Below are 26,332 nucleotides of genomic sequence, written 5' to 3'. Positions count from 1 at the left end.
TTGGAGATGAAGAAGGAAAACGCCTCCCAGGGAGCTTCATGAAACAGGAAGCCAGGAGAGAGACCTAGCAGATGATGCTGTGCTAGCCATGTGCCCTTCCAGATGAGAGAGGAACCCTGACTGTGTTCACCATGTGCCCTTCCACTTGAGAGAGAAACCCTGAATTTCACTGGCCTTCTTGAACCAAGTTATTTTTTCCTGGATTGTCTTCGATTGGGCGTTTCTATAGACTTCTATGGACATTTTCTCGGCCTTAAAACTGTAAACTAGCAACTCATTAAATTCCCCTTTTTAAAAGCCATTCCATTTCTGGTATATTGCATTCTAGCAGCTAGCAAACTAGAACACCTTTAATTTAGCTTTATCATTATCAATTTCATTTGTTTTGGGTTTGGGAGTTAAGTTTAAAATGTGTGGTACCACATATTTGCATTAACATTATTTTTAGTCTTTAATTTTCCAGCAACTGGTACTTTAAGATATGCATTATGGTTTAATGATTCCTATTGCAAAAGCAGGTGCATGCACAACCCACTCAGAAAGTTGTTTGTGCAGTGGTATTTCATGTGGGAAATGCTGTTTGTAAACTCGTGCAAATTAAGTTATTTGCAATATAATCTTGGCAAATGTAAAATAAATATTTTTACACATATACAACATTATTTTCATGTCATGTTTTATTTATGGATCATTGCTATTAAGTTTTGTTTCTCAGTTGAAAGTGGGGTGAGTAGATAGTCCTGGCAGACTTTGCCTTAGTGTCACAGTCTCTAACTTCTACATTCAGAGGAAATACCTGTGCCACTATCTGTGTCATTTTCAAGAGGAACACATGCTGTCCAAGCTTTCTCCAGACATTTGCAAAATGACACCAGGCCCATTAGATTTTTTCCCAGAACTAAGGGAAAAGTTCCCAAAAAACAGTGTATACTGCCTATAACTCTACCAGGCAAGACTGTGCCAGCATTTTCCAGTTTCTTTCTTGTCTCCGACATCAAGATGAGCTGAAATTTAAAGCAACAGTCATGGCCCGGCTCCACCCCCATCCCCAGCCTTGTCCAGAAGAAAACACTTTCCAGCCCCAGACTAGGAATGGGGGAAACTGTGGACCTCATGAAAGAGGTGGTCTTCCCTGGCCCTTTTTCATGCTGCTGCAGGAATCAAGCTCTCTTCTGGGACTTTTCAGGCGCTTTCAGAAGAGTCCCAGACTCTTCTGGGACTTTTCAGGTGCTTTCAGAAGAGTCCCAGACCTAAGTCAGCTCAACCAAGCCACAGGGTCCGGGTTTTCCCAGGAAAGTGAATTTGAGACTCTGGACAGGAAGACACTGGAAAACAACCCAACCCCAGAGGGAGGGTTTGAATTTCCAGACCCAAGTCCCCATAGGTATCATCCCAACCCCAACCACACCATTCCAGAGGCACTACAGAATTTCCCAAGGAGCCCAACCATCTGACCTCTTCCAGACCCCTCCCTCTGCCCTCTGGAAGGAGAGACCCCAGCGGGCATTCCATGTATATGGTTCATGGTCTGTTCTGGGAACCGCCTGTGGTGGCGAGAATTGGAGAAGTGAGAGATGAGTCTGGGTATGATCTGGGGGGCTTTGAAGGATTTTTGCAGAGCAGTCCTGGAACTGCTCTCAGGACTCTGTAATCCCTCAGGAGTAAGTGCATCTCTGGCAGATTTCCATGGGTTTACTGCAAAATAAATGACAACAGGCAGAAGTTAAGCCTCAGCCCTTGAAGCAGCTTGAGTTTGTAAGAGCTTAAGCTGAGTGAGGGCTGCAAGTTCAAAAGACTCACGCCCCATATGTTCCCGAGTCTGCCTAACATTGGCCCCTGAAGAAAGACAACCAACATAGAGAAAGCAAAGACTGAGTCAGAAATTCAAGTTCCAGCCTTGCCATGACCTTAGAAGACCCTCAAAAGCCACAGGGGTTCAGTTTTCCCACCTGTAAATGAGGGAGTTATACAAAACAGAGATGAAGGCCCTTTTTGCCCAAGTCGCAGGGCCCTTTGAGAGTGTACATCGTCAGCCCCAAAAGATCCTTGCGTTATATACGTAAACTGCCCCCTTGGATACCGGCATAACTATCTGTGTTCTACAGCTTACACAAGAAGAATCACGTGGGCCATATTGTGTGTACGTGCTGGGGGCGGGGAGACCCCAGAACAGTGTCCTCCCCCATCCCTCCTCAATAGGCGGAAACTACTGGCTTCCTCCCTTTCCTGCCTCCTGCCTCCTGTGTGGCAGCAAGATTGAGGATTGAGGGAAAAGGGGCGGGGAGGGGAAATCAGTCAGCAGACCCAGGTCTGTGTTTACCACAACTCCCTACCTCCACCACAAGTGACCCCATTCCAGGGCTTTCCAGGCCACACCCACCCCAACTTTATAGGGGCTGGACTGTGTGGACCTCCGAAGCAGGATAAGTCCTTCCCTGCCACCCCTCCCACCCAGTCCACCTCATTTCCTCTTCCTCCAGGAACAGCACTGACATACTGATCAGCACAGGCTCAGCAACGACACCCAGAGTGACTGTCCACAGGCCCAGCTTGTCCTGGCTGGCCCAGGTCAGTCTCCGGAGTATGGTCCAGCTGGGGCCCTCTCTGCTGCTCCTCATTCTCTTCCTGGCTTCTCGTGTTGGTAAGTTGTCCCCCAGAACCCCGTGCTCAGCCCCCAAGGTCCTGATTCTCCCCAGGAACCCATCATCACTGCCATTACTTTCATCCACACCGTGATCAACTAGAAAGTGTGATGAGGGACAGAAAATCCCAGGCAGGCACTAGAAATCCCAGCAGCCTAGGATGTGGGTAGGGAGGAGAGCAGCCATTGACTATATTGGCTCTCAGGATCAGTGGGGAGAAACAAGGCCTGTGGGCCCCCTGAAATTTTCATTGGCTCATGGGTCAGTGTGTTAGATTAGCTCAGTTATTCACTAAACTAACATTTACTGAGTAATGAAAAATGTGTCCGGAGCCATGCTAAGTGCTTTGGTCATTAGTTGAGAGGCAAGCAGCCTCCAGATCTAAACAATAAGACTAAATGATGCTGATCTCCTATGGCTGTAATGGGGTAAAAATGAAATAACATAAGCAGCACTCAGCACAGTGCCTGGTACTTGGTAAAGGGTTTCTAAATAAGTGATACCTGCTTCCACTAGTTCACTGGCCAAAGAGGAATAAAACACAAAGGCTGGATGCGTGGGTGGTTTAGTGGTAGAATGCTCGCCTTCCATGCAGAAGACCCGGGTTCAATTCCCAGGCCATGCACCTAAAACAACCAACAAACACAGAGGCTGCCTCCAAGTGGTTCACAATCTTTGGAGGACACAGGACATGGAATAAGGACTCGACAGAAATGGGCACAAAGAGCTCTAGAACAGCACTGAGTTGTCAGCTTACTGTGCCTGGGGGTGGTGACAAAAAGGGAGTAGTTAAGACTTTACTAGGAGGGGTGGTCTTCCTTACAAGCAAAGGAAACAATAAATGTAAGTCTCAGAAGCATGGAAATGCATGGGAGAGAAGGTTCCTGCAGGAGAAGTTGCAGGAGGGGCCGTGTGTGAGCAGCAAGGGGCTCAGGGGGTGTACACATTATCCTGAAGACAATGGTAAGCCAAGGTAGGTTGTAGGCAAGAGTCACAACAAGGTCATATTTGAGTCTCAGCTGCATCACTTTGGCTCCTAATTTGGAGGATGAGTTGGAGAAGGGGATAGTGGGTGTTGGGATGGTCCAGGTGAATAAAGGAGAAGGCTGAATGGGGTGGGCTTGGGAGATGGGGATGAAGTCAAGAGGCTTTTAGGAAACCAAAGTTGCAGTATTCTATGACTGATTCAGAGCAGCCTCGCATAAAGTTTAGTGTGTGGACTTTAGAGTCAGACAATCTGGCTCTGCCAGTTACTAATTGCGTGACCTTGGGCAAGTTACTTAACTTCTCTGAGCCTCAGTTGCCTGGCTATAAAATAGAGATAACATCTCCCAGGATAGCTGGAACAATAAAAGGAGAGAACATAAGTAAAGGACCTGATTCATAATTGGCGTCCAATAAATATAAGTTATTATGACAGTGGGGTGTGGGTATGAGATGATTCTGAAATTTGTGTCTTAGGTGGCTAGGTGACGGTAGTGCTGTTCACTAAGTCAAAGAGCACTAGAGAGGAGCAGATTTGTGGGAGGGGCAATGGAAATGCAGGTCTGAGCTGAGAGACTAGCCCAGGGTTATTCACTCAGAAGTGATAGTTAAAGCCAAGGGAGTGGATAAGCTGGTCCAAGGAATAATAATAATAACTATTACCCTCCTCCATAAATGGGAAAAGAAGCTCAACTTCACTTGGTGCTTGTGAGAATCAAACTGAAAACAGGCTTGGCACATGGTTCATAGTCAGTAAATGCCAGCTTCATTTACTCATGATAAGCTTTCAAAGTATATTAACTGATAAGCTAAGTGGCATTTAAATTAATTAATTGATTGATAGTTAAAGGGCAGGTGGGAAGAGGGAGCCAGAGCAGGCACAAAAAAGAAGTGAGCAGAGAGCTGGTAGGAGTTCCATAGAGTGTGGCTGGGACTCCAGCTCCTCTTGGTCTCTTCCCACTCCCTACCTCCCATTTTGTGCCCCAGCACGACAAACCTGGATACCCCCCCCGCCCATACCATAATATTTTTATTCCAAACCTTTGCCCAATTTACCCAGATTGTTCCCTCTACAGGAACTCCTTTTCCTACCCGTGACGTTTCCCCTCCCCATTCTCCTCACTCCATTGTGTCCTACTCAAGTTTTAAGACCCTCAAGTTTTCTCTCCCAGGAAGTCTCTCTTGATATCTTCTACTTCTCCATGCGTGGTTACCTTTTCTCTGTGCCCTGCACATGGCAGCTATATCCACGCCTGTCTTCCCAGCTAGGCATAAGCTCTTTGGAAGAGCTCACTGGAAGCTCTTTGGCTTGGAAGGCAAAGACCAAGCCCAACTCAGGTCAGCACTAGCTCTGTTTCTAATCCCTGGCTGCAGAAATCAGCCTTTTCCACCTTAAATCCAATCTCACCAACTGCATCTTGAGTTCTGTAGGTATAGATAGGGATTCCTACAAGAAAATTCTGCTCTCCAATGACTCCCTTAGCCTGCACCCTCATGGTAGGGGCTGGGAGGCGTGGCTCCTTGGAAATATTGCAGGGCAGTTTTTAGAGACAAATCAGGAAGGGACCCTGATAGAGAATAAGAAGAGAGGAAACGGAGCATGTATCATTCTTTCCAGAAGCCTGGCTGTAAAGGAGAGGCATCTGGCTGAGAAGGGAGGAGATGCGGAGGTCAGAAAAGGGTTACTGTCTTTGTACTTTTAGGTTAAAGAGACTTGAGGCAGAGGGGGCAGTGCACAGGGAAAGGGAAAGCTTTTATAAGGGAGGGGGTGGAAATGCCTAATACAGTGGAATGTCTGTAGGGACCTGAGGGGAAGGGGAGGTAGCGGGGTGAAGGTTGGGAGCCATCGTCACAGGCGGCCCGTGTAGCAATATTATCAGGGGATTGGGGCTCCTGGGGCTGGAACCACGATGGAGTCACCGGTGTTCCCGTCCCAGGCGCGGCGGTGGACCTGACGCTGCTGGCTGACCTGCGCCTCACGGACCCCCAGCGTTTCTTCCTGACCTGCGTGTCTGGGGAGGCCGGGACCGGCAGAGACTCGGACGCCTGGGACCCGCCCCTGCTGTTGGAGAAGGACGACCGCATCGTGCGCACCTTTCCGTCCCAACGGCCCCTACACACCGCCCGCAACGGCTCACACCGGGTCACGCTGCGCGGCTTCTCGCAGCCCTCGGACCTTGTGGGCGTCTTCTCTTGCATGGGCGGGGACGGGACGCGGCGCTCCTCTGTCGTCTACGTACACAACAGCCCCAGAGGTGCGTCTGTCCTGTGGGGTAAGGAGGGAAGAGGGTGACAGGGGCTTCCACTGACCTCTGACCCCACCTTCCACCCACAGCCCATCTGCTCCCAGAAAAGGTCACACATACAGTAAACAAAGGTGACACGGCTGTGCTTTCTGCACGTGTGCACAAGGAGAAGCAGACAGATGTGATCTGGAAGAGCAACGGTGAGAGGGGCATTATGAACTGGTCCAGTCTGAAAACCCAGCAGGTCTGATACGCAAACACCCATCACCCCCAGGAATCCCAGTTTGGGCCTCTTACACACCAAGAGGTAACATACCTGTTACCCTCTTGGCCAACCTGCAGGCCCCTTTCTCTGTTCTGAGCCTGGTCTCATGGGGTACACCTCTATCCATCTCATCTCTACCTCTGAATTGCCTTCCTAAGGTACCAGGACCAGGAGCTTAGTCTTCAGAGCCTTCCCTGTTGCACCCTCAATTAGCATCATGTTAAATTCTAACTTTGACTCTTCCCTGGGAGTTAGCAGGTGTTGTCACACCTCCTGGGGATGAAGAGTCCAGGTAACAAAGCACCCAACATAAGCAGGGGAAATTCTAGATCTCCCAAAGATCTGTCCAGTCCAAATCCATGATGCTCAAGACAGACTCAGGATGGAGCTTCTGCAGGGACCTCAGCCCTGATCTCCCTTCCACTCTGGCCCTCCCAAGACATCTGGATACCCCATGGGAGGAAGCCCCTTTCCTGTGTGGCCTTCAGACCCACAGCCCCTTGGTTCATTCTTACATCCCTGGGCTCCTGCAGGAGGAGGACCCTTCCCTCAGGCCCGAGGAGGTTGCCTACTGAACTGTAGACCCCTGAACTGACCAGAGATGTGAAGAGTCAGGTAGACCTGGGCTCCTAGAGTTTCTGTCAATACTGAGCAAAAAAGCACAAGCGGGTGGTGCAAGGACTGGGACATTCTTCTAATATTGAGGTCTGCAGGTCCTGGAAGGTGTGGGTCAGGGAAGACTTCCCAGCATAGATGACTCATGAACTGTGCCCAGAGGAGTGGGAATTAGCCAGCCAAAGAAGGAAGGTAGGGCATTCCAGGAGGAGGGATCAATAATAGCAAAGGCAAATAGCAAAATAGCAAAGAAATACTGAAATTACCACAGTATTCCTGGTAGAAAAATGAGTAATTTAAGATTACTGGAAGGTTAGGAGCCAGGCAGGGTGTGGAGAGGTGTGGGGCAAGAAGGCTAAGCAGTAGCCAAATTGAAAATTATGTGCTAAGGAGTTTGAAGAACTACTGAAGAGTTTAAGCAGACTGCTGGAGGCCTGGACCCATGAAGTGGCAATGGGCATGGAGAGAAAAGAACCAGTTTAGGAGATATAGAGGGAAAAAATGGACAAGACTTGGTAATTTACTGGGTGGTTGGAGGTGAAGAACAGAATACTTCCCAGTTTTCTGGCTTGAGTATTAGGCATTCAGTGGTGACTTCCCAGGTCTGGGCACTATGCATGGGACATATTAATATGACCTGGGCAGAGATAAGCAGAGGGAGGAGACACCAACTGTCATGTGGCACTGAGGCCCCTGACCCATTCATGCCCCCCAGGATCCTACTTCTATACCCTGGACTGGCATGAGGCTCAGGATGGGAGGTTCCTGCTACAACTCCCAAACGTGCAGCCACCATCAAGCGGCATCTACAGTGCCACCTACCTGGAAGCCAGTCCTCTGGGCAGTGCCTTCTTTCGGCTCATCGTGCGCGGTCAGAGACAGAGGGCAGTGGTCATGGGTGGTGTGGGAGGTTGGGGGCCCCTCAGGAACTTCCTGTGGCCCCCCCCGGGTCCCCAGGGCTAGCCCAGTCCTCAGGTGGATGAGAGTCAGCTGCTAAAGACACTTTCCTCCAGGCTGTGGGGCTGAGCACTGGGGGCCAGGCTGTACCAAGGAATGCCCAGGTTGCTTGCATGGAGGTATCTGCCATGACCAGGACGGCGAGTGTGTGTGCCCCCCTGGCTTCACCGGCACCCGCTGTGAGCAGGGTAAGGATTCCTGGCACTTGTTAGGAGGGGAAGCTAGAACTTATGCAGAGCTAAAAGAGAATGCCTTGTTGGGGTAAGATCCTAGAATCATTGGGACAGACCTCAGAGGGTGAGAGTGCTAGGGCAGTCCTAGACCCTAGGGTCCAACAGAGGCCCATTCCTCCATATATCCTCTCTCCAGCCTGCAGAGAGGGCCGTTTTGGGCAGAGCTGTCAGGAGCAGTGTCCAGGCACATCTGGCTGCCAGGGTTTTAACTTCTGCCTCCCAGACCCCTACGGCTGTTCTTGTGGATCTGGCTGGAGAGGAAGCCAGTGTCAGGATGGTATGTACTAATCCACCCCACCATGGTCCCTAACCACAGCCTGACCCATCACCTTGACCCTGACTTCTATACCAAGTGCTCCACAGTCCTCTTTGCTCACCTGAACATGCCCCTTGTCAGCACCCATGCTTCATCTGTTTCTCAGACTATGCCCTTATTGCTGCTTGGTGTGTGCTCCTCTAACCACACCTTCACTGTTCCCAGCCTGTGCCCCTGGTCATTTTGGGGCTGATTGTCGCCTCCGGTGCCAATGTCAGAATGGTGGCACTTGTGACCGGTTCAGCGGCTGTGTCTGCCCTTCTGGATGGCACGGAGTACACTGTGAGAAGTCAGGTATGAGCACAGGGTTTCTAAGATCCTTCAAGCTATGTCCATCTTCATTAAACAGCCCCCTGGCTCGAAAGAAACTTGTCCTTCCTTTCTCTGTCAATGGTTCCTCCTTTCCTGACCTCAGGGAACTCGTAGCCTGGTAGGAGTTCTCACCACTCAGCCACCAGTACAGTGATGACAGCAGCCAAGAGTATGTGGGAACCTCTTGACTGGCCCAGGAGGGTTGGGGAAGGCTTCCAGGAGGAGGCAAGACCTGAGATGGGAGATGAAGGACGAGAGATGGCTGCGGGAAGAGCCTGGGCAAAGGACCAGAACAGTGGAGTAAGGGGAGGCTGGGTGAAGGATCAGAAGAGGTCAAATCACGAGGGCTTTGTATGTCCTACCAAGGGGTTTGCACAAAAATATAATGGGGGCAAGAAGAAATTGTGGAAGAAACATAAGGTGGTCAGATGTGTTTTAGAAAGGACTCCTCACTGCTAGGTGGAGAATGAAATCAGGGAGATATGGGAGGAGTCTGCAGCAGGGGACCTGAAGCCAAGCAGGTCTCAATTAGTGTTTTGACCACAAGATAGTGAGGGGCCTGAATGCAAGCATTAGAGGCTATTAGAAAGGGAGAGATATAGGAGAGAGACTACAGGCAGGTCAGATGTGGAATATGAGGGCACTAAAGGAATCAAGTAGGACTTTGCCAGCTTCAGGTGGAGTGACTGGGTAGACACTGGGGTCTCCACTGAGATGAGGAACATAGGACAAGGGGACCTTTGGTGGGCATTTTGGTAGTCACGTGTCTGCCCCTGTGGGATCTCCAGGATGGTGCCCTCTCTTTCTCCAGACAGGATCCCCCAGATCCTCAACGTGGTCTCAGAACTGGAATTCAACTTAGAGGCAATGCCCCGGATCAATTGCGCAGCCACAGGAAACCCCTTCCCAGTGCGGGGAAGCATGGAGCTACGCAAGCCAGATGGCACAGTGCTCCTGGTCAGCCCTAATGACCCCTAACCTACTGACCCCATCCCACCAGCTCCCTCAGAGCCCTAACCCCTTGGCTCTTTCCCCATTTGCCCCAAACTTGGCTCAAATGGGGTCAGGCCCATTGTCAGTCCAGACAGATGCATGTATATCTGCCTCATGGGTGCACATTCTCTGTGGTCTTTCCCCCTTCCTCTCTCTTAGTCCACCAAGGCCATTGTGGAGCCAGACAGGATCACGGCTGAGTTTGAGGTGCCCCGCATGACTCTTAGGGACAGTGGGCTCTGGGAATGCCGTGTGTCCACATCTGGTGGCCAAGACAGCCGGCGCTTCAGGATCAATGTCAAAGGTCAGTGATGTCCTGGACCATAGGGAATAGGATGGTGAGAAAAGTAGGTACTATCTGATGCTGCTCAAACTGAGGATCATAGCAGGAAAGGCAAGCACATGTGAGGTCACAGTCCAGCACCAGGCAAAGAAGAGGGCTTGTGATCAACCAGAGGCCCAGGCTTTGTGTCAAGGGACATCTCATATCCCAGGAACTGGAGTACCCTCCAGCCTTGCCCTATCTCCTGCTTAGCCCTTCCTCCATTCTCCACCCCTACCCCTATAGCTCTGTCTTTGACTCTGTCTCTGGGAGACTGCTGTCCCTCTCTGAGTCACACACATGGGTACTCAATTAATGGGGATCTGGAGCTCAGAGGGTGACCTGCTTGGCCTGGAAAGGTCACAGAAGACTTCCCAGAGAAGCTAGAGCCTAAGAAGTATCCTAACAAATGCTAGGTGGATAAGGAAGGAACTGCCCAATGTCCAGGATTGTTCAGAGCAGAGCAGTCAGCTACCCCTACTCCCCACCCAGTCAAAGTATCCCTTCCGCTTCTCCAGCACCACAAGCCTTGGCCATTCACTCCCCAGCCATCCCTTGGCTCCTTCCTATTCCCCAACCCCTTCCTCCTCCACCTCAGCCCAGACCCTCTCTCTTACTTTTCCTATTGTCATTGTCAGATTCTGTTTTCCCACTTGTTCACCATTCCCCTCCCTACCACTAGGAAGTATTAGTGTGATCCCAAGGCTCCTTCTTCAGCCTTTCTCCTCTCATTCTCCCCAGGCATTTTTTTTTTTTTTTTTATTCTGCATGGGCAGGTTCCAGGAATTGAACCCAGGTCTCCAGCATGGCAGGGGAGAATTCTGCCACTGAGCCACAGTTGCACTGCCTTCTCCCCAGGCTTTAACTCAGATGTCTTGGGTTCAGATCCTCACCCTACAAATTCCTGCCTCCATCATCTTAAGCAAGTTACATAACTTCTCTCACCTTATTTATCCCTCTATAAAGTGGGTATAATATTAGCACTTGCTTGATAGGACTGCAATGAAGATTAGCTAAATTACACCTTTAAGCATTTAATACAATACCTGACACAGAGTAAATGTTTAAGTTATTGTTATTGGTATTTAAAATGTCATCTAGTCCCAAAATTTCAATGGTTCCTTGGCAATTCCCAGATCTGATCTGCAGCCTGGACCTCTCTCCTGATCTCAGACCCATTTGGTGTGACTTCAATGAAATGAAGCATCTTCTGTAGAGGTCTGGTTCTGAAGTAGGTGTGGAAGTTAACTTGATATATAATGCAGGTTTCCAATTTATAGCCAGGCATTTCCTGGACAACTAATTTCCTAGATGAGCCGCATGCACTGGGGTCTCCATGGGATCCAAACGACCATCATCTCCCTCCAGATCAGCACCTCCTCATTTCTAATGCCTGCGCCCCCAACTCACAACCCTACATTATTCTTGACCTTCCCACCCTCCCTTCCTTCCTGTCTTCCTTCCTTCTTAGAATCTTCCTTTTTAAGATTAGAAAGCCAGTCTGGTAGGTGTTTGAAAAAGGCAAAGGAACCAGTTAAGGCATTAAAGCAATAATCTGGAGTAAAAAGCTGAGGCCAGAAAAAGGGCAGTGATCATGGAGTGGGAAAGCTCCGTGAAGTATTTGTGGGTAGATTTTAGGTGACCTGGTCAGACAGACCTAGTTCATACCCTGGCTGCATCTTCTCCTGGCTATGTGTCCTTACGAAAGTTATTCAGTGTCTCTGAACCTCGTAACACAGTGATCTATCTGAAAGGTGCATGCATATAAAGCATGTGGGACAGAGCAGGTGCTTCACTGGCTACCTTTTCTTTTTTTAAAAGAGAGTGGTGAATGATGCAGGTGATACAGAGAGCAAGACAATACCCAGATTCTCTCCCTGCTTTGGGTTCCAGCCCCATCTGCCCAGCATCCACATGTGCTGGAGTGCTCCCATGTCATTTCTTTGCTTAATATCTCTTGGGATATGATACCTCCACATCCTCAGTCCTGAATTCCTGTACCCCCAAGAAACCCAGAGAGGCAGAACTCTGTCATCTCCAGGATCCTGGCCACTCTGATTATCTATTGAACTTGGTCTCCCCCCAGCCCAGAGGTCTGCAGATCCAAACAAGGTCTCAGAGAGCTGGGCTCTCTGATTGCCAAAGTGCAGTTTCCTTTGTTTTGCTGGGGACTAAGCAGGCAGTATGGACCAAGACTTACCTCAAGTCTCCTGGCAGTGCCCCCAGTGCCCCTGACTGCACCTCGGCTACTAGCCAAGCAGAGCCGCCAGCTTGTGGTCTCGCCGTTGGTCTCATTCTCTGGAGACGGGCCCATCTCCTCCGTTCGCCTGCACTACCGGCCCCAGCACAGCACCATGGCCTGGTCCACCATTGTGGGTGAGTGGGGAGAGAACTGGGGGCAGGAAGCAACAGGAGCAGGATAGGGGGGTTGAGTAATAACACAGGGATGAGATGAGAGTATAAAGGAAGGGAAGATAGTGTAAGGAGAAGAGAGGGGGCTGGAGGGAGAACAGAGGCTTCTGTAAGAAGTTAGAACTAAGCAATGCATGCTGTGCACTCCGTCCCCAGTGGATCCCAGTGAAAACGTGACGTTAATGAACCTGAGGCCGAAGACTGGATACAGCGTTTGTGTGCAGCTGAGCCGGCCAGGGGAAGGAGGAGAGGGGGTCTGGGGGCCTCCCACCCTCATGACCACCGATTGTCCTGGTGAGAGGCCCAGAGTTATCCCTTCCTGTGTCCCAGGGGTCACTATCCTATTGATTCAGGGATGACCATATTTCGTCCACTCCAGGGGCCCCTGCCTTTCCCACTGGAAGTTATCCCATCCTGTCCACTGGGGATCACTGCTTTGTCCAGCCCCAAGGACCCATTGGACAGTTCTGACTCTTGACCTCTGGCCCCAGAGCCCTCGGTGCAGCCACGACTGGAGGACTGGCAGGTGGAGGGTCCTGACCAGCTGCGAGTGATCTGGTCCTTACCCTCGGTGCCTGGGCCACTGGTGGGCGATGGTTTCCTGCTGCGTCTATGGGATGGGGCACGGGGACAAGAGCGGCGGGAGAACATCTCATCCCCCCACGCCCGTTCCACCCTCCTGGCCGGACTCACACCTGGTACCCACTACCAACTGGATGTGCGGCTCTACCACTGCTCCCTCCTGGGCCCTGCCTCGCACCCCACACATGTGCTTCTGCCCCCCAGCGGTATGCCAGGGAAAAGTGGGCAACCCAGCTCAGGATGAGGGGAGAACATGGAACACAGTGAACACGACACCCAAGAGGACATGGGGAGGTTTTAGGAGACTTGGCGGACCTAGGGAGAACACAGGACACATGGAAAACATGGGACGTCAGGAAGACATGAAACACAGGGAGGACATGGGACATGAGGGATGGTAGAACAAGTGAATAGGGGGACATAGGTAGGATTCAAGACACTGGGAGGATCTAGGACATCAGGAGATGTCCTTGAACATCTTCTCCTTGGAGAACTAGGGGAAGCAGAAGCTCTGGGGTGAAGGCGGCCATGGGAATGGAGAGGAATTCAGTGCAGGAAAGGAAGAAAGGTCTTGGGAAGGGGGTCCCATTCTGGGGACCACAGAGTAGGGACACAGCTCATGTGGGTCTGTCTGACCCCACAGCTACATAACATAGTCTTGTCTGAGCCTTGCCTTTCCACTCCTATCTCCCAGGTCCCCCAGCCCCCCAATACCTCCATGCTCAGGCCCTTTCTGGCTCTGAGATCCAGCTGACATGGCAGTGCCCACAGGCTCTGGCTGGGCCAATATCCAAGTACATCGTGGAGATGCAGGTAGCTGGTGGCTCAGGAGACCCACTCTGGATGGATGTGGACAGGCCCGAGGAGACGAGTACCATCGTCCGTGGCCTCAATGCCAGCACACGCTACCTCTTCCGTGTGCGTGCCAGTGCCCAGGGTCCTGGTGACTGGAGCAACATGGTAGAAGAGTCCACCCTGGGTAACGGTGAGAGAGAAGGGCCTGCAGGGACTCCTGAACCCTCGGGTTGGCTTCACTGTGCCCTTCTTCCATGTCATCCCCTGCTTTAGAGCTTGGGCATCTCAAGTCCCTGCCTCCAAGTGACCCAAGTGATCCCCCATTTCCTGGTGCTGTGATCTATATCCTATTCCTCTGTGCAGACCCACAGTGGGCTCTGGGTCCCCTGATCCAGGCATCCCCATGATCGTCCCTCTTGATTGTACCAGGGCTGGAGAACGAGGGCCCAGTCCAAGAGAGCCGGGCTGCTGAAGAGGGCTTAGATCAACAACTGATCCTGGCAGTGGTGGGCTCCATGTCTGCCACTTGCCTCACCATCCTGGCTGCTCTCTTAGCCCTGGTATGCATCCGCAGAAGCTGCCTGCATCGGAGACGCACCTTCACCTACCAGTCAGGATCGGTTAGTGGCCCACCCCTGCCCCAGGGTGAATGTATGCAGATTCTGTGTGTATTTATGTTTCCACCTATGTACACACAAGTATTTATATAATGTATATGTGTGCAAACACACATGTTTATGTGGCAGGTAGAAGACCACACTGAACAACATTCTTTATGTCTCTAGAACTGACCCCATCTCCTGAGCCCATTTATACTAGTGGTGAAATAGTTAACATTCCAGTTCAAAATAATTCAGTTACATCTGTATTTCACCATGGCCAATTCTAAGTTTGAGAAATCAGTCAATTAGGATTTTGCTTCTCCCCCTTTCTGCCTCTCCCCATTTCTGCCTCTTCACGGGGTGATCTAAGCCACAGTACATACTGGATCATAGAGGGATATCTGGGGTCTATGCCTCTCTCCTTGGAGGCCCTCCTGCCCTTGGGAGCCAGTCTCTGTCCCCACACATCTGTGGCTGATGTTCTCAGCCCTAATGTGGCCTCCTGTCAACAGGCCACCATGCTGTGAGTTCCTTGCCCCAACCTCTACCCTTTAAAAATCCAAGGGTGTCCTTTGGAAGACTCAGGAACTCTGGGGTGCTCCCATGGACCCCATGAAGGACATCACACTCTGACCCTCAGACCCAAGCTGCCACCCCTTATACAGCTGTTTCTACCACACTGGAGCTGTGGTAGGCCTGCAGCCTAGCTTGTTGCTCCCTGAGAAAAGAAGCCCAAGCCTCTATTCTTCTTAGCTTCTCAGTAAACCTGTCTGAGTTTTCTGCCCTTCTGTAGTCCATGCCTCTCAGCCCTCAGGCCAGCCTTGGTGGAGGAGTGTGAGGGGAGGAGGAGGGCCCTGATAAATCTCTTTCCCGGGTCTTATCTCCTCTGTGATACCACTGCTGTCACTTATTATCTCAACTCTGTTCTTGGTCCTCCAGGTCTGGGCTCTTGATATTTAGAGCCAAGCTTTGGCATTAAAAACAAAAACAAAAACAAACTCTTCTCTCTCAAGGGCTGACTCTTATGATAGAAAGCCTAGTGCCCAAGGCTATTGTCTTTGCTCTGCCCTTAAAAAAAAAAAGTCCATTCAGAGATTCAATTGGCTCCTTTGTTCCAGGCTGTGTTCATCCTCCCTCTGAGGTCAGGGTACACAGAAAGCCATCACTGCTGTGGTGGGGGAGGGTAATGGGTGTAGATGCTGAGCAAAGGAGGTGGGAAAGCAGCCTTTTAACATATCAAGAAATATTCCTGCTACAGGTGCCTGCATATGAATGTGAGTATACATATGAGTGTGTGTGCCATGTATGAATACACATATGTATCCCCTTGTGGGTGTCCCCATGTGTGTATACACATGTCACTAATCCATGCGTATCCCTGTGTTTTGTACCCTTATGCATACATGTAAGAGTGTACATATGTATGGTGCACCTACATACAGTGCCATTGCAAGAACAAATGTGTGTTCTGGTGTATGCCTTCAGGAGTCCATGTTTCACCTGAATCCATAGACATGCCCTCAGCACTTGTTCATCACACTAGGCTTCAGTTCACTTAAGCTCAAACACAAGGCCTATCTCGGTCCTTCTTCCAGTTCTCATGCTGGCACTCTCTTGATCCTGTCTAGCTCCTACCAACCCTGCCCAGGTGGTCCCCTTCCTCTTCAGTTGAGGGAAGTGGATGTTCGTCTCTGTTGTGGACCACCAATTTATCTCTCTTTTTTTGTCTCATGATAGTATTAGAGCTGTGGATAGCTGTCAAATGAGTAAAAAGTGGTAATATCTGCTTCTGCTACTGTGGAAAAGAAAACCCTTCCACTGGGTTGTAGCAACTCGGGGCAGAGAATGTAGTAGGAGCTCAGTAAATAGCTCTGAACCACTGCCCAAGGTTAGAATCTTCTCCATGGCATTGCTGGTAACAAAAAGTCTAGCTGTGGGATCAGCACCATAATGGGGAGCTCACTGCTTACCATCATAGCCCATTCCAGTTCCTTTTGGTTTTGAACTTTAGGAATATCTTCCTCCCATTTACGCACATCCTAGCTTCTAGCAATTTTACCCACACATTCTTGTTCTGCCTTCCAGAGCCCCATACACCTGATCCCCAGTCTCTAGATTTCTCTCCTGGGAACCTGTATGCAATGGTTCACCTGTGGCTCCATCTTCCATGATTCTATCTCAGTATGTGTACTTTGTCTGTATGTCTGTCCCTATCTAACTGACAGGGTACCCTCTGTCTTGATCTCTGTCCACTTTCTAATCACTGGAACCTCTCTTTGAATGTCTATCTGTACCTCTGTCTGACCTTTTGTTTCTTGCCTGGACTGTTGGCCTACTTGTCCCATCCTGTGAAGGGTGAAGAGACTATCCTGCAGTTCAGCTCGGGGACCCTGACGCTGACCCGACGACCAAAACCACAGCCCGAGCCCCTGAATTACCCAGTGCTGGAGTGGGAAGACATCACCTTTGAGGACCTCATTGGGGAGGGGAACTTTGGCCAGGTCATCCGAGCCATGATCAAGAAAGATGGGCTCAAGATGAATGCAGCCATCAAGATGCTGAAAGGTCTCTTGGACATGATCCCTGACCCTCTCTATTGTCCCATAGATGCCAGACCTCACCTAGCTCCCTCCAGTAACTGATATGTAACCCCAGCCCTCACCATCTCATGCCTTTTCTCCAGAGTTATTTCTAACAAAAGTGACATTGGATTTTTTTACACAGAATATGCCTCTGAAAATGACCATCGTGACTTTGCGGGGGAACTGGAAGTTCTGTGCAAATTGGGACATCACCCCAATATCATTAACCTCTTGGGGGCTTGTGAGAACCGAGGTGAGCCTCCAACTCATCATGTATCCCTTTCCTCAAACCCCCATTGTCAACCATTGCCTCTACCACATTAGTAGCTTTCTGGGAGCTTCAGTTTACCCATGCAAGTTCTACTGATTTCCCTTCATTTTCAGATTCCCTCTTATTATTAAAAACCTGCTCCCACCCCAGGTTACCTATACATAAATCACCACCAGGCACCTCCTCATCCCACAGGTTACTTGTATATTGCCATTGAATATGCCCCCTATGGGAACCTGTTAGATTTTCTGCGAAAGAGCCGGGTCCTGGAGACTGATCCAGCTTTTGCCCGAGAGCATGGAACAGCCTCTACCCTCAGCTCCCGGCAGCTGCTGCGTTTTGCCAGTGATGCTGCCAATGGCATGCAGTACCTGAGTGAGAAGCAGGTATTTGGCAGGGGTACGGTGGTTGTGAAAGGGGATATTAGTTTGGGGAGGAGGGGGTGTCTGAGGGAAGAGGGGAAAGAAAATGGGTAGACTTCAGAAGATAAAAACAACAGGCTCTAGTTGGATGTGGGAGATTAAAAGATAGAGAAAAGAACAATATCCCCAGATTTCTGGCCTGGGTGAGCAGAAGTGCAATGAAGAAGGAGCACAGGCTGAGAAGAAGGTCTAGAGCATGTGTTGTTTTGAAGTATCTGTGGACATCCTGGTGTAGATATTGAGTGAGCAGTTGTAGATGCCAGTCTAAGGACAAAAATCTGGGAGCTACCAGTCCCAGATGGAGACTCTAATGGGAATGAAGTAGGTAAGCTCCACCAGGAAGAGCAAAAGGAGCAGAGTAAGGCCCAAGCTCAAGTCTGAGGTTCCCCTGCTTGAACGAAAGGAGAAAGGGACAATAGCAGGAAGGGAACATTAGATTGAGAGGATTTTGAAGATAGTAAAGTATAAGAATATTTGAAGGCAGAGGGAAAAGGCCAGTGTGAAGGGAGGGGTTGATGGAGAGAGGTCTCTGAGGAGGATGGACCTGAAGTTCAGGGGAGAGGGTCACCTTGGTCAAGAGAAGGTGCCTTGCCCACTCTCACCAATGAGGGAAGGAGAAGAGGGTGGGAGATGAGCGGGCAGGTAGCATAGAAAGAAGGATGAATGCTATGTGGTTACCCAGGAAAGGTACACCATTGTCTCAGGACAAGAGACACAGCCTAAACTTTTCCATGGCCCAGGTCACAAAGAGGGGATGACAGCCAGCACTGTTTTTCTCAGACAGGGGTCAGCTGATCCAGGATTGAGGCATAGGTGGGTGGGAAGAAGAGTAAGGGGCTACTGAAGGCATTTAAGGTGCCCATGAAGACTGAATATAAGCCAGACCCCTTACTGGCCCCTCATTCCCCATTTTTTCCTGACTTCTGACCTTGCCTACAGTTCATCCATAGGGACCTGGCTGCCCGAAATGTGCTGGTCGGAGAGAACCTGGCCTCCAAGATTGCAGACTTTGGCCTGTCTCGGGGGGAGGAGGTTTATGTGAAGAAGACCATGGTGAGTCACCTTCAACCCATCCAGAATCTCCCAAATAGGCCCCTCCTGGAGGTCCGCCCAATCCTTCAAACCCACTCTCTCCCAGGGACGTCTTCCAGTGCGCTGGATGGCCATCGAATCTCTGAACTACAGCGTATATACCACCAAGAGTGATGTGTGAGTGGGAAGAAGGGGGAGCTTGGTCCTTCAAGGATACAGGCAGGCATAACCTAGATGCATCCCAGGAATGTTTCAGGTAGTCTAAAGTATGCCTTGGGCATGCCTAAAGTGTGTTCCAAGTATGACACAGATGTGGCATGGATTTATCCTAAGTATACCTTGGGGATACCCAGCATTTTAGTGGGAATGTAGAGGGCTAACTGAAAGATTGTTTTATCTTGGGAGGTAGTGAGGATTTTTCAAGGTAGGATTGGGGTAGAGGTATTTTAGGGCTGTCTTTGTGTAAGATACTATGAGATGACTAGGAGAGGTTTGGGAATGCTAGTGGGTAATTTCTTTGGTAGATAGAAAGACTAATTGACAATGCTCTCATATTCCTCTCTCAAGGGCATGGTCATCCCCTCTTGAGGACCCAACCAGTGTATGACCTTAAGACTCCCTCTCTGTACCTCCCACTCCCAGATAGTCAACTTTACAAACTCCTCCCCTTCTCTCCAGGATGTCCAGCTCAGTCAGAACCTGACCTGCCCAACCTTTTAACCTTGACTTCTGAGCTGCTCTATCACTTGCCCAAGCCGTTTGGCCTGGCCTGCCCTGCCCAGCTCACTGTCTACCACACTGACAACCCCTCTAACCACCATATGCCTACTTCCTGCTTCTGCCCTAAGACTCCCTAGATTCCCTTCTCCTACTAGAACACTCTACCCCAGTCTCAGACCTGACCTGCACCCACATGAAAATTTATATTGTAAAAGGCAATTAAGAACAAGGGTTTTGGAGCCAAAGTGCCTGTTTGAATCCCTACTCTGACACTTACTAGTGGTGTGACCTTGAGCAAGCTAGCTAACCTCTCAGCGCCTCCATATCTCCATCTATAAAATGGGGTTAATAATAGAACAAATACTACAAGCTTGATATAAGGGTTAAATGAATTAGCACATATATTAAATGCTAAGTGCCTAACCCATAGTAAAAGCTCAATAAAAATGTTAGCTATAGTTATATTGAGCATGGGAGGGGCTTTGAAGGAGCGTCAATGAAGCAGAGATAACAGCTGGTGAAAGCCAGATATTTGCAGAGTAGACACATGTAAGACCTGAGGTGGAGTGAGGTGGGAGGTGGGGTTGGGATGACTATACATTTGGGGTAGGTAGGTCCTAGACTGCTGGTCTGCAAGACCAAGAAAGCAACTAAATGCATCATTCTTGTTTCAGTTGGTCTTTCGGGGTCCTACTCTGGGAGATCGTGAGCCTTGGTAAGTTTCCAACCCCCATTCCCTAGAGTATCCCACCTTGCTCTATCTAGCCCTGGGCTGAGAGAGCTTTGTACTTTCCTGTAGGAGGCACACCCTATTGTGGCATGACCTGTGCTGAGCTCTATGAGAAGTTGCCTCAGGGCTACCGCATGGAGCAGCCTCGGAACTGTGACGATGAAGTGTAAGTCACTGCATCCTTAAACCTTCAATAAGTGACTTTAACATTGAGTTCTATGACCCAATCACACGAGTTGGCTCCGGAGTGACCCCTGATCTCAATAATACCCTCATCTGCAGGTACGAACTGATGCGTCAGTGCTGGCGGGACCGTCCATATGAGCGACCGCCCTTTGCCCAAATCGCCTTGCAGCTGGGTCGCATGCTGGAAGCCAGGAAGGTGAGGAGAGTGGGGGTGATGGGGACTGGGAGTCCCCAACATCCCTGGAGTACCCCCTTATAGATGCCAAAGACAGCAACCACCATGTCCCCTGCCCCTACCACACTGCCACACAAACTCCCTGAGGTTAGACTGCTGCCACAGCTAGGCCAGACACCAGGATGCAGCCCCCCTTTACAGCTCTAGTTTGGTCACAAGGCCCTTCCAAATGCTTCTAGGGCCTCTGCTTAAGCCAGCTTGTAAATCCCTGTTCCAGGCCCCAGATACCAGACTGCATGTCTATCCTCCTCTGCTGAGGCTATCAGTCCATTCTTACCTAGAACATCTCCCTTTATCTAGCACAGAGCCAGAGCTGAATGTGCTAATCAAGTGTATAGATGGATGAGTGAATGGTCCAGTAACCATATGAATGAATTAATGGAATCAGTGGCTAGATGAAACAGCAATCACATAAATAAATAATCAAATAACTGAATTTAATAATGTTATTAAATGAATTATCAACTAAATATAAATGAAATATATCAAAATGAGTATAGGAGAAAAGAGTTCTTCACACGAATTAATGATTAAATTGCACTGTTAATTAGTAAACTACCTTAAGAATGAAGGAATGATAAAATAACTATGTAAATGAGTGAATCTTAAAAAATAGCCTTATGACTAGAAAGTGGGTAAGCAATTGAATGAATACATGAGCAAGAAATCCATTGGGTGAATGCATGAAAAAATGCTGATCTAACAATTTTGTCAAATGCCTCTCACCTCAGCACCATAGCTGTGGTTTGAGGCCCTCCTAGTTATAGGCTGGGGCCACCCTTGGCCATGAGGCCATTTTGAGTGTCCAAAACAAATCGGTGTCTGTTCATATGTCCTCTGTTCAAGGACCTCTAGACCAGATGCACCCCTATTCCTCGTCCCCACTAAAGCTTTCTTTGCTCCCCAGGCTTATGTGAACATGTCGCTGTTTGAGAACTTCACTTATGCAGGCATCGATGCCACAGCTGAGGAGGCCTGAGCTGCCAGCCAGCCAGAACCTGGCTCTGCTGGCCAGAGCAATCTCTGCTCTCCAGTCTGTGACTTCTGACCCTTGTAGCCTCTGAGTTGGGCTTACTCAAGGAACTTTTGTTAACTTAAGGAAGAAAAGAGGGAATCCAGGGATGGATCCTTTGCAGTTGCTCGTACTACCTCTTGCAGCTACTCTTACAGCTAGCTACTCTTCACATCCTTCCTTCTAGGTCAGCTACTCCACACATGTGCTCCTTACTATGCTGCCCCTATACTCAGAACCCTACTTCAGCTCCTCTTTTCACATATTAATATGCCCAGTTAGATTACTCCTCACTCCCTACCTTGTCTTCAGAAAAAAAAATAAATGCTCTGAGGCACTCTATCTAATAGCTACCTTTTACTGATGGTCAAGCCAGGGGAAAAGTCATACCAAAGAGGGAGAAACTGGACTTTCCATGAAAAGAAACACTGTCTCAGGTCCAAACCCCTGCTGGGATTATCTCTCCATATTGGGAAATATTCTGGAAGGCCCATTTTACACATAAACATTCCCTAACTTCATAATCAGAGTCCAGTTTTTCACTGGTTTCTTTCCACCAGCTTCTATCACCAACATGTCTCCCAGAATCTCTAGGTAACTGCTAACCTGGGATTTTTTGCTCTGTCCAGACATAGGCTGTGCCACAGTCGGCTATAGCCCAGCCTCAGCTCAAAAAGCTCTAGACAGATCTGGTTTATCTTGAGCTCCTACTTTTCCTTATGGTCCTAGGCATCTTTCCCTGACTTGGTAGGCACTATACTGCCCAGCTTGTGTGCCCTACAAGAGGAAGGCAAATAACACTCCCAAATTCAACTAGACACAGTGTCTACCTTGGGGGTCTCACAGTGTTCTGGAAAATGCTCCTCCACTGTTTGAAACAGTGTTTGAAAGTTATTCCCTTGTCACTGTCCCATGTTTTGTGGCCTGCTGGCTTGCCTACCCTTTGGATTGCTCATAATTGGCCTTAGCTTTCTCTCCTACCTTAGGAAATCAGGCTGGTCTTGTTATATAAACATTTTTTCAGTGACTTAGATGAAATCAGAGAAGGCATAAGATAGTATGGCACTGTAGTCAAAACCACAGATTCTGGAATCACACAGACCTATGTTCAAGTCCCTGCCATAGCACTTATATCACTTAACTGGCCTTGGTCAAGTCATTTAATCTCTCTGAACTTCAGTTTCCTCCTCTGGAAAATGCATTTAGTAATAGGTACCTCATAGGATTGTTGCTAGGATTAAATGTGATCCCACACACACATTGTTCATAGCACTGTGCCTGGTACATAGTAAGAACTCAATAGGGTCAGCTGATATTATATACAAATGAGGAAGTTGAGGGGTATCGGGGTAACTATCTGAGTCTATATTCCAAACAAACTCAAATGGTTGGATTGTGGGGCTGAATTTGAGGAGAAAAACATAACTGGGGTAAATGGGAAACTGTAAGATGGAGAAGTTGGGCTTTGCTAGAACAAAACTTAATTTCATATCCACATTCCCTGCAGTGATACTTCCAGGTCACTGGAATTATCACAATTTCCCTGTAGGGCAACCAACATGTAAGCAAACAATAAAATACAGTGTGTATGCTATGAGAGGGAGGGGTATTGAGGCAAGCACATAGAAAGGAGATGGAATGGGGAAAGTTCTTCTGGAGAAAGTAATATTTTGATCTGGGCCATGAGGCGGAAGTGGGAGTTCACCAAAGAAAAAGATTCTGGCAGAGGAAATGGCACCTGTGATATGTGGTACATTCAGGGGCTACAAATGTTTCCATGGGGCTAAAACAAAGGAAGCACATATATCTGCAGAAGCAATGAGTATAAAGAGGTGGCAGGATCTAGACCACACTGGGCCTAATAGACAGCATTAAGGATAAGAGTATTTATCCTAAGAGTAAAAGGCAGTCACTAAAGGACTTGGGGATGTCATGATCTCATTTGCATTTTTTAAAAGATCGCTCTGGTTACTGTGTGGAGAGTGGATTATAAAGGACCGAGAGTAAAGGCAAAGAATATACCAATAAATCAGACAATGTAGAGGAAATCGACAAATTCCTAGAAAAAAACAAACTACTGAAAGTACCTCAAAAAGAAATAGACAAGGGTGCCAAGCCCACATTCAATGGGGAAAGAATAGTCTCTTCCACAAAGGTGCTGCGACAACTGGATATCCACAAGCGAAAGAATGAATATGGACCCCTACTCTCACTATATACAAAAATTAATTAAAAAATGGATCAATGACCTAAATATAAAAGCTAACATTAATAAAACTCTTACAAGAAAGCATAAGATGTAAAATGAAATTAGTCCTGAAGCATGTGACAACATGAGGACAAAATGCTGGGTAAAATAAGGCAGACACAAAAGGATAGATACTATATGATTTTTTGTTAATATGTCCTTGTTAAAGGTAAACTTAGAGTCTTATAATGTAAAATATTGAGGCCCTAAAGAAACACAGAAGCTACAGATAGGTGAATGGTTATCTAGTGAGGTTGAACTTAGATGCAGAGGAATGGATAGAAGTATTAGTTCATTAGTGGTTAAGTAATATTGCCATATTGAAGGTGAATATGATTGAAAGGAGTTATATAGAACCATATAGTTCACCAATTAACACAAGTATAAATAAATTTTTGCATGAACCACTTCAAAAGTATGAATCTTGTACAGAGTCAATAATAGAGGAATATAAAGAGAAAACTACTATTGCATGCTATGGCCTATATTTGACATGAAGACATCACCAGTACCACAGCAATAGTAGGGGTAAATAATTTGGGGGAAGGGACAATTGTTGAGGGGAGTTTGAAGGATTTTCTCTTTGCACAGGGTGTGTTTATCCATTATTTTTCTCTTTGGAGCAGTTAAGAATGTCCAGAATTGAGAGTGATGATGTTGTACAACTAAGTAAGGATACTGTCCGACATGGATTGTTTATTTTGAACATTATCCATGATGTCCAATAGAGAGAGGTGGCTGAAAGGTACAATGACTGAGAACGAGAAAGGCGAACTGTGGTGTAAACATATGATGGAATATTGTGCAGCTACTGAAAGAAACAAAGTTATGAGGCAGGCAACAACAAAGTGAATGTACCTTGAGGATATTGTGTTGTGCAAAATAAGCCAAAAACAAAAGGACAAATATTGTATAGGTCTCTCTTAGAGAATACATATAAGAAAAGTAGGGTCTAGATTATAAGCTCTTATAGCGTCATATTTATTTCTGAGCTTTAAGTGTTATTTCTAGATTCTGATGCTGTGCTACATGTGTATAATCTGGTATTTCCCCCACAACCTTGGGTACCAGTGTAGCAGAGAAACTAGCCTACCTATAATTATGCCTAAGAGGACTTTCTTTTGTTACTCAGTTGTGGCCTCTCTCTCTCGCTCTAAGCCCAACTCTGCAAGTGAAATCATTACCCTCTCTCCCTACATGGGACATGACATCCAGGGTTGAAAGTCTCTCTGACAACATGGGATATGACTCCCAGGGATGAGCCTGGCCCTGGTAGCATGGGATCGACAATGCCTTCCTGATCAAAAGGGGAAAGGAAATGTAACAAAATAAAGTATCAGTAGCTGAGAGAGTTCAAATAGTGTTGAGGGGCTATTCCGGAGGCTACTTTTTCACAAACTTCATCTAGATATTGCTATTTACCATGGTTTGCCAAACCTTAACCAAAACCATTCCTGCCAACCCTAAAGAACACCTAGTGCCCTATCTGAGATTCTACGAAAGTTCTATGCACTGTGATTACTTACCAGAAACCTACACCCTCCAAATGTGTTCTTAGGCCAGATAAGTCCTGGAACCCAGAAGGGCCAGCCTCTCCAGAACATCAACTAGTCCCATTCCTTTATCCCTTATTATCAACAGCCCTTTCCAACATGAAAAAGTTAGAATGGGCCTAGCCCAAATACCCCTAAAGATTGGAAGAAGCATCAAAGGAGAAAGAGTAGTTATAACAGAGAAGATAGGATTTAACAGAGGAGTATTACTACCAAATCATTATATTGATATTTCTTATAGTCTCCATTGCCTAGAGCAGCTAGAAGGAAATATCTGAAAGTGTGGAACTGTAACTATTCTAGTTTGCTAGCTGCCAGAATGCAATATACCAGAAACAGAATGGCTTTTAGAAAAGGGTAATTTAATAAGTTGCTAATTTACAGTTCTAAGTCAAAGAAAATGTCCCAATTAAAACAAGTCTATAGAAATGTCCAATCTAAGGCATCCAGGGAAAGATACCTTGGTTCAAGAAAGCCAACGAAGTTCAGGGTTTCTCTCTCAAGTGAGAAGGCACATGGCGAACACTGTCACAATTTCTTTCTCGGCTGGAAGGGCACATGGCGAGCAAGGCGTCATCTGCTAGCTTTCTTTCTTGGCTTCCTGCTTCATGAAGTTCCCCAGGAGGCATTTTCCTTCTTCATCTCCAAAGGTCACTGGCTTGTGGCCTCTCTGCTTCTCGTGGCTATGTCATTCTTCTCTGCTCTCTGAATCACTCATTCTCCAAAATGTTTCCTCTTTGATAGGACTCCAGAAACTTATCAAGACCCACTCAAATGGGTAGAGACATGCTGTCACTTAATCCAGCTTAACAACCACTTTGATTAGGTTACATCTCCAGGGAGATGATCTAATTACAGATCCAAAAATACAGTATTGAATAGGGATTATTCTGCCTTATGAAATGGGATTTTGATTAAAACATGACTTTTCTAGGGGACATACATTCTTTCAAACCAGCACAGTAACCCATAAAAAATTTTGAAATCTGTTCTATAACTACTTGTTACAATGTACTTTGAAAATTTGGGGGGTTTTGTATATATACCTCATAATAAAAATCTTTT

At 47.9% G+C, this 26,332-nt stretch overlaps 1 protein-coding gene across 2 annotated transcripts; it reads left to right on the top strand.

The window, feature by feature from the left end:
- The first annotated feature begins 2,332 nt into the window (after positions 1-2,332).
- TIE1 (tyrosine kinase with immunoglobulin like and EGF like domains 1) lies at positions 2,333-26,332 on the top strand. Of its 2 annotated transcripts, XM_077149993.1 has the most exons (23): positions 2,333-2,641; positions 5,564-5,881; positions 5,962-6,072; positions 7,468-7,623; positions 7,766-7,897; positions 8,079-8,219; positions 8,424-8,552; positions 9,382-9,527; positions 9,723-9,867; positions 12,103-12,261; positions 12,454-12,591; positions 12,789-13,085; positions 13,574-13,864; positions 14,104-14,294; positions 16,631-16,841; positions 17,001-17,111; positions 17,325-17,515; positions 18,491-18,604; positions 18,690-18,760; positions 19,978-20,018; positions 20,103-20,199; positions 20,316-20,415; positions 21,362-26,332. In XM_077149993.1, the coding sequence occupies exons 1-23, from the start codon at positions 2,584-2,586 to the stop codon at positions 21,431-21,433; spliced, it is 3,420 nt and encodes a 1,139-aa protein (XP_077006108.1). In that variant the 5' UTR covers positions 2,333-2,583; the 3' UTR covers positions 21,434-26,332. The 2 variants fall into 2 exon arrangements, with proteins under 2 accessions (XP_077006108.1, XP_077006109.1); XM_077149994.1 differs by lacking the exon at positions 12,789-13,085 and having other exon boundaries at positions 2,334-2,641.

This window comes from Tamandua tetradactyla, chromosome 2 (assembly GCF_023851605.1).
Source record: "Tamandua tetradactyla isolate mTamTet1 chromosome 2, mTamTet1.pri, whole genome shotgun sequence".
In the NCBI taxonomy this organism is placed as follows: Eukaryota; Metazoa; Chordata; class Mammalia; order Pilosa; family Myrmecophagidae; genus Tamandua; species Tamandua tetradactyla.
The sequence above is the reverse complement of the archived record's forward strand: the minus strand, read 5'-3'. Positions and strand labels throughout refer to the sequence as shown.